Genomic DNA, 14,692 nt, shown 5'->3' on the forward strand with positions numbered 1-14,692 from the left:
GAGCAGCTGCATTTTCCATTGTTGTGTTAGGTGGTGGTGGTGGTGGTGTGCGTATGGGAGTTTAATGCTAACTACATCAGACGCTAAGCCAACGAGTGATGCTGTCCAGCCTGGCTTAGGGATAAGATGGCAGAAACATCAAAGTCCTAGAAGGAAAAACTGAGTCCCATGCTAGGTAATGAGGCCTTTGCACAAACCTCTGTTATACCTGTTATGGCAGCACATTCCCCATAAGCATGAAAAATTAAAAAGCAGTGCCTTCGTCAATATTCCTCAATAACCAAGCATCTTCCTCAGTATCAACCATCAGTATTGTACCCTACAACAGGCAGGTGAGGTGCCACCACTGGCCTATCAGCACTGACCCATGACATGGCCTTATCAGTGGCAATTTCCTATCTGTGGAGCACCCTCCCCGGTAAACTGTGCTGGTCTCCCTCATTGCTGACTTTCAGGAGAAACTTAAAAACATTTCTGTTTACCCAGGCTGAAAAGCCACTGTTACTAGAAACCCTGACATCACTGGTTGAGAGAATCTTTTATTTTTAGAAGGTTTTTTTTAAAAAAACCAAACAAAACAAAACTATTTTTAGGCTATTTATATTATTGATGTGTTTGCCGCCCTGTGCTCCTTCAGAAGGAAGGGTGGGATATAAATTGCATTTTTAAAAGGAAGAGAAATGAGTAATAGGCACCAAATTGGGCCACTTTAAAACAGCATCAGACAAATCAATGGAGGGCAAGGCTATGACTGGCTATTAACCATGATGGCTACATAAATATCAGTTGCTGGAGCACAAAAACCTGCTTATGTTTGCAACCAGGAGAGGTTAAAAGTGAAACAGACAACAAAGCAGCAAAGCCTTCCTGGGCAGGTCAAAGGTTGTGCCCATTCTGCACACTCTGAGGTCTGTTCCTCCTATATGCTCTAGGAACATTCACATGCCCTATCATGCCAGTTGATTTTTTAATTGATGGTTTAGATATGGACACAGTTGCCATGCTTGTTTTTGTTAAAGATGAAAGAATCTGACAGGAAAGGATGGTCTTCCCTTGTTTTAGGTGGGGTAGAGAAATGTCTCAGGATACAACAATTCATTCCTGGACTGCAGGATCACACAACCAAAAAGCAGTAATTCAGGGTGGTGAATTTCCCAGAGTTCTGTTTTTTCCTTAGAAAACTTTCCTTTTTCTAAGTTCATTAGTAACAGTGGATGGGCACCAACTGCAAATAGAGTTTAGCTTGGCAGCTTAAGTTTTTCACTTTGTTTATGATACCCAAGAAAAATAAACACTCTAAATTAGATCACTCTCTTCTGAGACATCAGAAAATTTCCTGATGCAAACTGAAAATTACCCCATGCAAATTTAGGCTAATTTGCGTAAGAACATTTTCCAGGTCAAATATTTCTGGAAAGTCCACATCACTGCTAAGGACAGAAACTTTATTTCATGTAATGCAGGGCCACACAACTTTTTCCTCTGTGGATCTCCATCTTTTCTTCCCTTGACTTCTTCTCTACTCCTCCCAACCCCTCCCCATGCTGTAAAGCTGCTTTTATCCCAACAGCTGTCTCTGGCCTGAGGAACAGTTTTCAGAAGGTATAATGTCTAAACAAGTTTGCTGCTGCCTCAGCATGCTAAGAGCCAAGAATAATCTTAGCCCCACGCCTACCCTGACCTTCCACATTGTCGTCGTCCTCCTCCTCCATGCCTTCACTAGCCCTGCAGGGAACACCTCCCACCACGAAAAACACTTGGTGAGCTATGTGGGCTTCACAGTGAATGAGATTCTCCCGGCATTCCAAAGGAAGGGCTGAGAGGACAAAATTCCACAACAATCAGCACGCAGAAAAGAGCCCAGTCCAGGCTACAAGGAGCAAAAGGGTTGCCAGAGTAATTGCTTCTCTCTTGATCCCCCTATAGGGGTGGGGGAGCCCTACAGGTGTTGCTGAACCACAACTGCCATCTTTCCTGACTACTGACCATGTTGGCTGGGCTGATGGGAGTGAAATCCAACAGTATCTGGAGGGCCTCAGGTTTCACACTCCTACTCCTGCATGAACAGGGTAGGTGGGTGGAATACCCACGCCATGCATGTACAGAAGAGCAAAGGTGTTCCACGTGCAGAGCTGAGAAGGCATTTCCCCATCGTTTTCGTGGGAGGAAAGGCAGATGGCATCAAACAGATAAGCTGAGAGAAGTTGGGCACTAAAATGCTTCTAGTCCTTTTGAAACGTGCAGCAGAAAATTTTCCCTAGGAGATTTCACACTCGCATTAGCAATGATGACCAAATGCCAACTGAAAATAAATATGCAAGCTTGGCAGTTTCAAAAGTATTCAGCTTTGTTTACTAAATACAAGTAAAATAAACATTCTAAGTTTGATAACTATTGAGGGCATCTGAAAATTTTCTCATACAAACTAAATTTTCCCCAATACAAATTACCATATGCCAGGGGTGAGGAATCTTTGGTCCACCAGATGTTGTGGACTACAACTCCCTTCAGCCCAGCAAGCATAGCCAATGGCCATGGATGATGAGAGTTGTAGTTCAGCAACATCCAGGACTGGCTCAATATATTTTGGCACCTGAAGTGAACCACAAAATGCTGTTCCATCCTACCATGGCCAGAGAAGAAGGGGTGAATGAGGATCTACATCAGGACCAAGGGGCCAATAAAGATCTACACCAGGCATAGGCAAACTCAGCCCTCCAGATGTTTTGGGACTACAACTCCCATCATCCCTGACAACTGGTCCTGTTAGCTAGGGATGGTGGGAGTTGTAGTCCCAAAACATCTGGAGGGCTGAGTTTGTCTATGTTTGATCTACACAACGGGGGGAGGAGACCAGCAGTGCCTCCTATTGGTCAAAAGGTCACTGTAGAGGTGGCATGGGGGGCAGATCTGGCTTCCAAGGAGCGCACCACAACTGTTGCTGCTACTGCAGCTGCAGCAGGCAATGCATTCCTTGGAGAACAGATCTGCTGCCCCTGTGGATCCTGACACCTGAGGCAGTTGCCTCACCTTGCCTCATAAGTGGCTTGGCTCTGGAAACATCTGAAGCGACAAATATTCTCCACGTCTGCCCTATGCAAAATAGCCAAATCACTATGTGACTGGACAGGGTCTAACTAATTCATAGCATACAGTGCCAAGGAGGCAAATCTAGAATGTGTTACTGTGGTAATGATTACCCCAATTTGTCCCTCCTGTGTCCTTATCTAACCCTGAAATCAACAAAACAGGCATCCTAGGGTCTGGCTTTCACAGCTGGTGATGCAGCAAACAAACGGAGGAAACCCAACCATTATCAGTTCCACATTTGCAAAATAGGAAGTGCAGTATGCTTTTCATAATTATTTAACACTCACAGATGCAACAACTCATTCATCGAGACCCTTACAGGGAGCATTTTGGTGGATGAGCTTCCCCAGTGCTTCAACAGTCACATGTGGTTTTGCAGGCAAACATTTATCGACAGGCTGGAGCATGATAGGGCAGAGCGACACGGACTCCCCAATTCCTCAGGAGTGTGGAATATAGTGCAGAGAGAAGGATTCCGAATCCTGAGGGGGGCACTACACATATGTGTATGGGACATGATTGTATTTCAGTCATACATACTTTGCATGTAGGAAGTCCCAAGAATCAGCTCCTGGAACCTCCAGTTAAAAGGATGAAGTAAGAGGTGATGGGAAAGACCCTGGAAAGCTGTCACCAGCTAGAAAAGATGTTACTGGGCTAGATGGGCAAATAGTCTGACCTGGAATCTGAGGAAGAAGGGTCATCAAATGTCATTTAGTCAATTCCCCTGAAAATGCAGGAAATGTACTGGAGTAAGACCTGGTATAAGGCTGTTTCCCCATTTCCTATCAGCAGAAAGCTGCCTTCTATTGAATCAGACCGTTTAGCTCAGTATTGTCTACACTGGCAGCCAGAGGCTCTCCAGAATTTCCGGCACAGAATCTTTCCCAGGTCTACTTGGAGATGCTGGGGATTGAAGCTGTATGCAAAGTACAGTGGTACCTCGGGTTAAGTATTTAATTCGTTCCGGAGGTCCATTCTTAACCTGAAACTGTTCTTAACCTGAAGCACCACTTTAGCTAATGGGGCCTCCTGCTGCCGCCGCGCCGCCAGAGCATGATTTCTGTTCTCATCCTGAAGTAAAGTTCTTAACCTGAAGCACTATTTCTGGGTTAGCGGAGTCTGTAACCTGAAGCGTATGTAACCCGAGGTACCACTGTAAATGCTCTTCTGCCCCTTCCCCTAAACACAATGCAGCCTCCGAGGTTGAAATATCATGTGGAATCTCAGTGTGGAAGGAGAGAGGATTTTAATCCTTTCTCCTTGCACCTGCGAATGCACCTGCTACAAGGAGCAAAATCATCTGGAGGGGGGTATTCTCAGTGCAGGAAATGGTGCAAAGGGGAAAGGAGAAAGAAGCCCCTTTCCTTTCATACCAAGCTTTGATTTCATATTGTAGCCTTGGCAGCTCCTGTGTGTTTGTATATTTTAAAGACAGTCAAAAAATGCATAATGTTTAAGAACTGCCCTGAGAATCTCAGCTTCCACATTTTAAAGCAAAGGCAAGGACCCAGTTCTTATGACTGCAAAGAAAGGCTGGGTAAAATGTATGGGAAATGCCACATGAAATTACACAACCATAACTGAACAGCAACAGAAGAATAGGATAGGATTTCTGGTGATTGGGGGGCTGAGCTTCAGAGCCCTGCATAGCTAAAGCATAATAAGTTATGCTAAATACATGCAAATGTGCTTGAGCTGCATAAATTATACACAACACAGAATCTGGCCAATTCCAATGTAAACTGTATTTGTTATGCAGAAAACATATTTCCCTTTGATAGGGAAAAGGCAGCCAAGATAACTAGTGTTTGCCTCAAGGAAGGCAGAAAAATCCATGCAAGACCTAGACTCCAAAGGCTCAGAACATAGCAGCCTCTGCTTCCAGCTTTTAATGCTCTCTGTACCAAATTCACTTACCATCAGCACCTCTTATGACTTCCAAGAATGTCCTAAGCACTCCACAGGGAAGCATAATCATGAGGTTGTAAAGGCCATGGATAAAAGTAAATAAATGGCTGTTCAAGGCCCTCCTCCTATTAACCACTGGGTCCCCACAAGTCCCACAAATAACATGAGAAAGCAGGCCTATTAGATTACATATTAATAATAACATTTACAGCCTAAACAGGAAAACTATTTTTTATACTGTTTAGATAGATAAAATGCAACAGGAACACACAATCAAACCATAGCACAACACAGCAACAGGAAATAGCTTTTAATAACCTCCTGCCTCTTCTGGACGACAGATGTCCAAACTGCAAACTCAGAAGGAAGTCACATGGCCTAGGAAAGATGTCATGGAACAAAACACAAAGGGGGGGGGCAGTATATATTGCAAAAGTTCCCAAAGATGCTGGAGAGAACTGAGGTTCAGTTTCTCCGGAAATTATTTACAGCACATTTCCACACATGTGAGAAGCCAGAAAAGAAACAAGGGGAAAGAAGCAGGCTCCCTGGGATTGGAATCAGTTAACAATGGGTCCACCTTTCTACAGATTGCCCCTTTCTGTGTGAAGTCCTTGCCGTAGCAAGCAGTAGCAGCCTGGTCCCAAGAGGCGGGCAAAGTTTGCCTCACCAGACATCAAAAGGAGATTGAGACTATCCAGCAACAGCTACTGCTTGTGAAAACACCAGACGAAAAGGCAACCCACCTCAGAGGTGCAACAACCTACACTTGAGGGAAGAAACAAGGAGAAAAGTGAGCAGAGAGTATGCCTATGACCCAGCCAGTTTCCAGACCAGCCTATAACACTGCCTGGCATACAGCAGAAGTCAACAATCTCCTTCTATTATAACACATCTTAGATCTAAAGAGGCCATCTCAATCCTGTGGAAGCTGAATAGGGAATGAGGCCCCAGGGAACTCAGTAGGGTAGACTTCTGAATAAATATGCTTAGAAATGGTAGAGCTGGAAGAGACTTTGGAGGTCATCTATCAACCCCCCTGCTCAGTGCAGGATATAACTACAGCATCCCTGACAGAACTGTGTTGCATTAACTCCAGCACTTATATTTAAACTCGTGAGTAGAGTTAGTTCATCAGCATTATCATTTAAAGATAGTCCCCAGCAATGTGAATATTAAAGAAAAAAAATCAAGTAATCATGCACTATCCTGATCCTGGGGTTTTGTTTTTCCCCCAGAATTTAACTGGGCACATACTTCGTCCAGAGACTGCCGTTTTTACTAAAGAGAAGCTTAACATCTGGGTTCTCCTCCAGAGGGCTGGGAATTGGATATGCATGACACAAGTAAATATGATGCCATCTTAAGTGTATTTTGTGAAAACAGCTCAGCTGTTCTGTTTGCTCTCATTGTAGCTTGGCTCTCTGTATTTCCTTATGCTTCTTATCCAGTTCTGCTTTCAGAAAGGCATTCACTTAAGAAAATGCAAGTTAACAGCAGCCAAGTGATAGCTTCATTCTCAGATTTCTGCCCACAATCTGTCCCCCGGTCTTCTCTCTCTGCTCCACATTGCTTTACATCGGGGTGGGGAACCCCAGGTCCATGGACCAAATACAATCCCCTGAGACTCTTCCCCAAGCCACGCCTTATCCCAAGGGTAGCCCTGCTCTGTGTACTCCTCAACTGCTTTTGTCTGGCTGGAAAATGTCATTGAACTGCAATAATGCCTCTTACTTGCCTGGAAAGAAGATAAAAAGATGTGGATGGTGGGAGTTTGTAGAAGCTTCTGGCTTTGGTGTGGCTGCAATGTACTCTACCGTACAAAAGTTAAGAGTCATATCCTTTGCTCCACCCACTTTTGCATCTGGCCCTGCCCACCACTGACACATGGCCCTTGGTCTGGAAAAGGTTTCCCACCCCTGGCTGCATCAACTGTATCTCAATATGCAGCACCACAATTTGTACGCCTCCGTGATGGAGAGGCTCGCAGGCTTCTTGAGGAAATGAAACAGAAAGGAATTCCCTTTCCCTGCTTGATCGCAGTGATCCTCATAAAACTTCCAGATATCAAGTCTCACAAACCTATTTGGATATGATTAAGTACAGAATACACACTTGCATTAGCATCTGCTGAGAAACAAGATTAACTTTAGATCTAAACTTCAGACTAAAAACAAGCCTTTGGTGCTGCTTTAACAGGAGATACACAACCCAAGCCTAAGGATCCAGAAACTGAAAAACGCTTTGGATCCCTTGGGCACTCCTCAAAGGCAGGTACAGCTGAGAATTCACTAAGATCTAAAGTGCAAAAGCACAAGCACCATCTAGGAAACAGCAAATTGGTTCCTAGGCTGCTCTAAAATATTCAACCCACAGGACCAAATTCCTCTTGTCATTTACAAAGCTGTTATATAAATGGCACAAGGACACAGCAGAGAGAGAGAAACACCATTCTAGATAAAGTGCTACTCATTTCACAGTGCTGGCCTTAACTTTGGCACCCTTGTCAAAACTATTTAAAAGGGCCTCACACTTGGCCAAAAGCCCACTGGAATATTCAGGCTGGTGGCAGGACTGTGTTTGACCCTTTTCCTAGTCCGTTCTCACCTTCCCATAGTATCAGATCTCTCTCACAGCGGTCCCAAGAAGCACCATGTATGCCAAGTAGCTCTGAGAACAACAGAAAGGCCATTCCATCTACTGCAGAAGCAAGAGTAATACTGCTCCCACTACGAAGCACTGCTCCAGGCAGCCACCAAGCATTACTTAGTGCAGAATTCTCCAGACTGATGGCCTTCAGTGCTGTGAGACCACGGCCCTCATCATCTTTAACCATTTGCTACATTGGCTGGTGCTCATGGGAGCTGGAGCCCAACAACACCTGGAAGATAATAGGCTGGGAATATGGTCAGCCCGGCCAGTTCAGGTTCATCATGCCCCAGGCAAAGCAACACCCACTGCAATTGGGAAAGACGAGGCTTATCAAATTTGTTTGCTCAATGCATCCCATACGGCGCTAAAACAGAAACCCTGTGCCTTTTCATCTTTTTGGAGATACAAGTAGAAAGATCCTTACAAATATGAGGCAGGTTAATATCAGCCTATTTCTATATAGCACAGGGAGCACTATGTACAGTTCAAGGTGCCACATTTTAAGAAGCATTTTGATGAACAGGTGCATGTCCAGAGGAGGAGGATCACAGATCCTCCAAGTGTCCCTATTTTCCAGGGATGTCCTTGATATAGAGAAGCCGTCCCAATTTCTGATTTGATCCCGGAATGTCCCACTTTTCCTTAAAATGTCCCTATTTTCATTGGAGCAATATTGGAGGGTATGGAGTTATCTGACTTCGGAGCCATCTGAAGGTAATCCTGTATAGGGAAGGGTTTATTTAATGTTTAATGTTTTATTTTGTTTTTATATATGTTGGAAGCTGCCCAGCATGGCTGGGGCAACCCAATAAGATGTGTGGGGTATAAATAGTAAAATTATCATTATGGAATGGGACGTCCCTATTTTCATCAGAGAAATGTGATCAGCCTATGTGATCAGGATGGCAAGGGATCTGGAAACCAAGTCCTAAAAGAAATGGCTGAAAGGGCTAGGTATGTTTCGCCTGTGCAAGAGCAGATTAAGAGAAGATATTATATCTATGCAAATATTTGAAGGGCTATTATGCAGAAGACGCTGCTCCAGAGGGAAGGGCTAAAACCAATGGATGAAAATGGAAAGGAAGCAGATTTCAGCTAAAGATCAGGAGAAACATCCTAATGGTAAGAGCTGTTCCACAGTGGGACATTCCTCAGGTGGTGGTGGGCACTCCTTTGTGGGCACTCCTTAAGCAGAGGCTAAACAGTCACCTATCATGGATGCTGTAGCTGCATCCTGAACTGAGAAAGGGATTCAACTAGATCTTTTTCAGTTCTATGATTCTGCACATGCAAAAACTGAGGCATCTTCCTCTAGACCACACCTAAAAGGACAAAACATTCTTTTATTATTATTAATCCCCAAAAGTTCAAGAGCTGAAGGATCCTTGGCAGAAACTGACGTCTGCATTCAAAACAATTTAATCAGTTTTTAACAGAGGTCGGCCTTGAAGCCAGAAACATGAACATACTGCAAACCCACCTGGTCAAACAACTGAGAGCCTCCATATTCAGAAGCAGTCCTTCCAAGTTATAATCCAGATTATACATTAGTCAAATGAACAAATTCAGTACATATATCAAGATGGCCAAGTTGAGGAGAGTACCCTAAAGTCCTCAGCCACCATGTTGAAAGTGAAAGAAAACATTTCAACCATGGTACTGTTACACTTATTATTCTTACCCTGTAAGAAGTTATGGGGTTTATTCAGGAAGGTCACTGAGGGCTTATTTGTGTTTTGTAGCATTTGCATTATTTGCAAATAACGCAGTTGAGCACACTATTTAAGCACTCCAACAGTCACAGCCCACTACTTTTGCATCATATCTCTAGGGAGAAAACCAGCACCCCAAGATGCTTACAGAGTCCAAACTAAGCTCTTTGTCTCATCTTTTTCAGTCTGACAAGTCACTTCCAGACAACCTGTTTATTGAGCATTCAAATGCTTTGTTTGCATGAAGTTAGTGGGGCTATTTACTGAACATTCATTCCTAGTTGACTGTGGCGTTGTTACCCCAGACTTTCCAGTTTATTTTCCTCTTCTTACTGTGAAAAATTCAGACTTTTTTTTGAAGTGGGCTCGTTACACAACAGCACCTAATCCACTTTCATTGTGCAACCTGAATTTGTTGGGAAGCAGTTGTATCCCACTTGCAAAATGAAAATAGTGACAGTGCTTGCAAACTGAAGTCATCTCTCCACACAGACATTTGGGTTACATCATCCTTAGCTAGGGTGCAGGGAGGGGTATTTTCTTTTGCCAAAAGAACCCTCCAACTATTTCCTGGTCATTATGGGCCAGATATTCAGAGCAATCAGCCAATTACCCTAACAAAAGGAAGACACTTAGCTATTATGCTTGGATAGTTAAGGTAGTCCCATGGTCTTCTATCCAACCCAGAGAGTTGCCTGTACTGTACAAGATAAACCCTTCTAGCTCATATGCCCAAATAAACAGGCTATAAGACCTGAGAGATGCAGGGTTAACTTCCCAGTCAGGAAGCTGACCTTGGCCCAATTTCTTTTAGCCTAGACTACCTCAGGGGGGGGGGGGGTGCAGAAGAGAAGAACCATATGTACAGCCGAAGTCTTTGGAGGAAAGGCGCAATCAAAATGTAATAAACATATAAGATTTCCCATGATCTATAGGTGTTGTTCAGGACTAGAGGCCACATCTTGATAAAATAATTTAACAAATTTTAATGTGGGTTGTTAAACCTGAGATTAGACTAACTTTAATGCTGTTTATGGAATATTACCACTCCCCTCCTATCTCCTCATATTCTTTCTCTCTTTTCCTTTCTTGCTCTTATCTTTGCTCTTCCTTTTTAATGTTGTTGTTATTGCTTTTTGTGCATTAGAAAATGGAAATAAAAACAATTACAAAAAAATACCCCAGATTAGACTGAGGAAGAGGTAGGAGCAGTTGCACCATTCTGAAGAGTTTGCATAAGGACCACAGCATCCACTTCTGGGAGCGCCTTTGCCATTGCCAATCTCAGAGATAATGGCCACTTCCTCTCAAGAAAAGAGAAGTGAATTGTGGTATATGGCTTCTCTGTTCATAATCCTCCTTGGTAGGAAATGAATACTGATTTGAACATGCATGGACAATAAAAAGGTATGATAATTTCTCATAAATCATTATCACATTTCCCCCTTGAATTAGCACCATGTAACAATTGTCCTTCACTACAATATACTCCTGAAAGTGTGAAAAGGTTAAATTAGATGTGTGGATCAGTGTCTTTTGGTGGGGAGAGGGGCTGACGAACCATTCCCCTTTCCACCAACACAAAACTCCCCCCGCCATGCAGCAGCTTTTCTTCTCATGGAAAAAAAGATGTAAGAACCATGCATCTTTTCCCCAAATGGGTGTAGGCGGAGGCAATTTTGAGCAGAAAATTGCAGGAAGCTAGAACTGCCCCTCCCACAAGCCGCTTCCCTCCATATGTAGGAAGAAAAGGACAGTATCCCCATATTTCCAAAGTGTGGGGGGAGCAGGCCAGGGGAGGGATCAATTCCAAGTGGCAAGAGAAGAAAGAATTACGGTAAGCCCTCTCCACTTTGAGGGGGGGGCACGCTTTGCCTCTCAGTTGCATCCAAGGATGTTTATCTTATAATTTTCAAAAGATGGCCAGAAGACTGTTCTAGTTTGGTTCAAAACAAGTTTCTTCAAGTTATCTCTCCGAGTTTTCCCTTCCAAAGGTAACCTCTGAAACGGGCTCCCCATTTAACTGTCACTGTTTCTGTTTCTTAAATAAGGTTCTCAATTATACATTAAAGAACGATCAGAGGCAAAGTCCACCTTTAGGCTCTGCTTGGCAGCTCCTACCTGATCTCTCTTGCTTGCAACATCCCAACACCAGCAGAGACAGAGACTCAGCCTTGGTATCAAAGTTACTCCCTGAGCTTCCAGGCCTGGGAGGGCAAGTGGCAGGGAGCAGAAAGCTTTCATCTGAAAATTACACCCTGCTAACCACCTCGGGAGAATGTTCAGGCTGGGAAACCCACACTGCAAATTACACAAATAATGCAACAAGCTGAGAAGTGGGCAGGCGGCAGGCAAATCACAGCCAACTGGCAACCAGACAGCGCACTGGCTAACTGGAAATTTAATCAAGCATTTGCAGAGAATGGCTACTCAGCCATGAAATGGAAAACGAAGATTACCTGGTATTACCAATGTGGCTACTGCCCACAGCAGAGCAACCAGAAGAAACAATGCAAGGGGGAAAATAGATCCAAGTTCCAGCAATTTGCAAGTCCTTTAAGCCTGTGCATCTTGCTTCTCCCAGACCTGAATGGAAACCCACTCACTAGCCATCCTCAGCCCCAGATCATCAAATCCTGTTACTTTCTTTTGCAACCAATGCTCCCAAGCTTTCTCTGAACCTTTTGCCACTACCGCAGTCTCCTGCCGCCTTCTTCCACTTCTCAGCATAGCTGGAAGAGGAAATGCATGAATGTACACTATATGCTCCACAACAGCATCAATCTGAATTGGAGGGTTTTCAGCGCAACCCTAACCGTGGTCTGCTCAGAAGTAAATCCTGTTTAATTCAGTAGGGCTTACAACCCCAAAGTAAAGGGATTAGGATTGCGGCCATCCTAGGGCTTAGTTCAGCAACACATGATGCAAACAAAAACATGCAGCACCTGATCATAGGCAGAGAGCTGCTCACAGTGGTTCAACAGTAACATACATGTACTGTATAGATGTAAACACACACTGAGATTGTCTCTCCTTATGGAATCAAGAACTGCCTCCACTGAACTTCAGAGGCAAAAAGTTTTTCTAACTCACAGGTGGTAGAGGGGCAGGGAAGCAATGGCTGCCACTGAAGCTACAAGACGCATCCTACTCAGCACTCAAAAGAGTGTCCAAAATCCTGATCTGGAAACTGTACCATGCTCTCCTCCCACTACCATCACATGCTCTGAAAGATTCCAGGAAAGGGAATACTTGGAGTAGGAGGAAGAGAGAGGTTCCCATATTATAGTACTGTATTCCACTAACACTAAGCAAAATAAAAATAAGCCATTAAAGAAATTAAACATTCCCATTCTAGGAAATTCAAGATTACGAGCTCGCTGAACCATTGCGATTCCCAAGTTAGGAAGTGACTGGCTCAAGCTGCCTATAACATTCTTACTCATCAAGGGGGTCTGATGAAAAAAAGAGGGTTCAGAGCGGGAAGAGTCTGGGATGGACTTCGGGAATATTAGCCTCAGGCCTTTTATAGTCTCACAAAGGGGAACATCTTACAGACACTATGCAGAGCTTCTCATCCTCCAAAATGTGGCAAACCAGTACTTCTGCCTTTATGGGGCCCTCGTGCTCATTCTGCTGAACAGTGGCCCCAAAGTCCCATGCTGATGGCACCTTGGGCCCTGGAAAGATTCCCCCGTTTGTTTTCCTCCCATGGGGAGCCCAGAAAGTGAGTTGGGAGACAGATCTCAAAGCATACACAGCAGGCACACCATCCCGAAGTATCTCCGAGTCTAGAGGAAGAAGAGTGAGAGGTAGAGAGAGCTCCAGCTCTCCCTCCACGTAGGGACAACTTATCAAGAAAAGGGGGAAAGATTCAGGGGTGGAGGAGCTTATATTTTCCCCAGCAAAGGACGACGGAGCGTCCCCAACCCCACACCCTCTCAAACCATGTAGGAAAGGAGCGAGGAGGAGGAGGAGGAAGAAGCAGGGACCCCGTCTCGCCCACGCTTCCTCAGGGTGCCCCGTGCGCCCAAGACTGCCTCAAAAAGCCAACCTTTAGCAGAAAGGGGGGGGGTAAGCCGTTCGCCGCCAGCGCGCCCTCCCCCAGCGCCTCGCACTTACATGGCTGCTAGTTGAGTCCCCGTCGTCGGTCATCCGCCCCGTCCGTATCCGGACGCCGCTCCGCAGCTTGCCTGGCCAGCCACCCACCCGAGGCGCACGGCAACAAGACGGGGAGGAGCCGGCGCGGGACGAAGCGTCGGGCCGAGCGCGGGGAGGCGGGGCGCAGCGTCTCCCACCGGGAAAGAGGGAGGAACAAGAGGAGGAGAGAGAGAGAGAGAGAGAGAGAGAGAGAGAGAGAACTTCGCTTGGAGGGCGGCGTTTCCCTCGCTATAACGCCGAACGGGGAACTCGGCGGCGCCGGAGCCACCCGACCCGCACTTCCCCTTACAGTCATCAATCATCCTTCCAGACGTTACGCCCGTAGGGGGCGGGGACGTGCCTGTTGGGGTTAACGCTTCCAAAAGTTGTGTCGAGCGTTTTTAACGGGGGGGGGGGGGGAGCGGAAGTGAACATTTTCCTCCCCCCACCCCCGTGCAGGCATAACGTCTGCACAGGGGTCATGTAAGTGCTTTCGCGGCAGTACTTGCCACTCGAATATAAAAAGCGCATTTCTTCTCCTTTGCTAGAATTCTGTCCTCTTCCTGCTCGCGTCAACAACATTCACACGTGTACACAGACTTGCGCTTTTAGGGCTAACGCGTCAAAGCATCCATTTGTTTTACTATCCTAAGAAAAAGAGCTGATGGAGCCCCCGCGGTGACGTCTCCTCCTTCTGTTGAGACCCCTTTCTATTAGACATCACGAATGCCTCCTCCTTACAGGTGTCATGTTTTAATTGTAAGTTCACCGGTTGATCTGCTTTGTATTGTTTTTCTTCTGCATATTGTTGACTGCGAGTAGCTTTGAGGTCCATTGCAGAAATGCTGCCATAAAAGCTTCGGCTCAAGAGAGTTAGAAGGGACCAGTGAGGCCACATACTCCACCCCTGCTCAGTGCAGGAGCTGCAATGCAAGATGCAACTACAACACTGTTGACAGTAGGCCACCCAGCCTCCGCTTAAATACCACCAGCTTAGCAAAGCCCACCGTTTTTTGAAGCAGTCCCTTGTACTGCCAGGCAGCTCATACTCTTAAGTTTCTCCCTAATGTTTAGCTGAAATCTGCTTCCCTGCAATTTCTACCCATTAGTTTTAGCCCTGATTTCTGGAGTGACATTCTCAACAGCTTTTCCAATATTTTTGAGAATCGATATGTTATTACAATATG

General features: G+C 45.2%; 1 protein-coding gene across 3 annotated transcripts in view; it reads right to left on the minus strand.

Moving 5' to 3' along the window:
• Positions 1-14,692, minus strand: part of RIPOR1 (RHO family interacting cell polarization regulator 1) — a 97,349-nt gene that overhangs the window by 69,869 nt on the left and 12,788 nt on the right. Inside the window, exon 1 of one of the 3 annotated variants that reach the window (XM_081018338.1) lies at positions 13,488-13,640. The exons of 1 other annotated variant lie outside the window; for it this stretch is intronic. Coding sequence is in view for 1 of the 2 variants with exons in the window: in XM_081018335.1 (XP_080874461.1) it covers positions 6,740-6,839 (100 nt within the window). In the remaining variant the exon portion in view is untranslated. Of the gene's footprint in view, positions 1-6,739; positions 6,855-13,487; positions 13,641-14,692 lie in introns of those variants that run through there. One more of the 3 variants, XM_081018335.1, reaches the window with a different exon arrangement.

This window comes from Podarcis pityusensis (assembly GCF_964106645.2).
Source record: "Podarcis pityusensis genome assembly, chromosome: 8".
In the NCBI taxonomy this organism is placed as follows: domain Eukaryota; kingdom Metazoa; phylum Chordata; class Lepidosauria; order Squamata; family Lacertidae; genus Podarcis; species Podarcis pityusensis.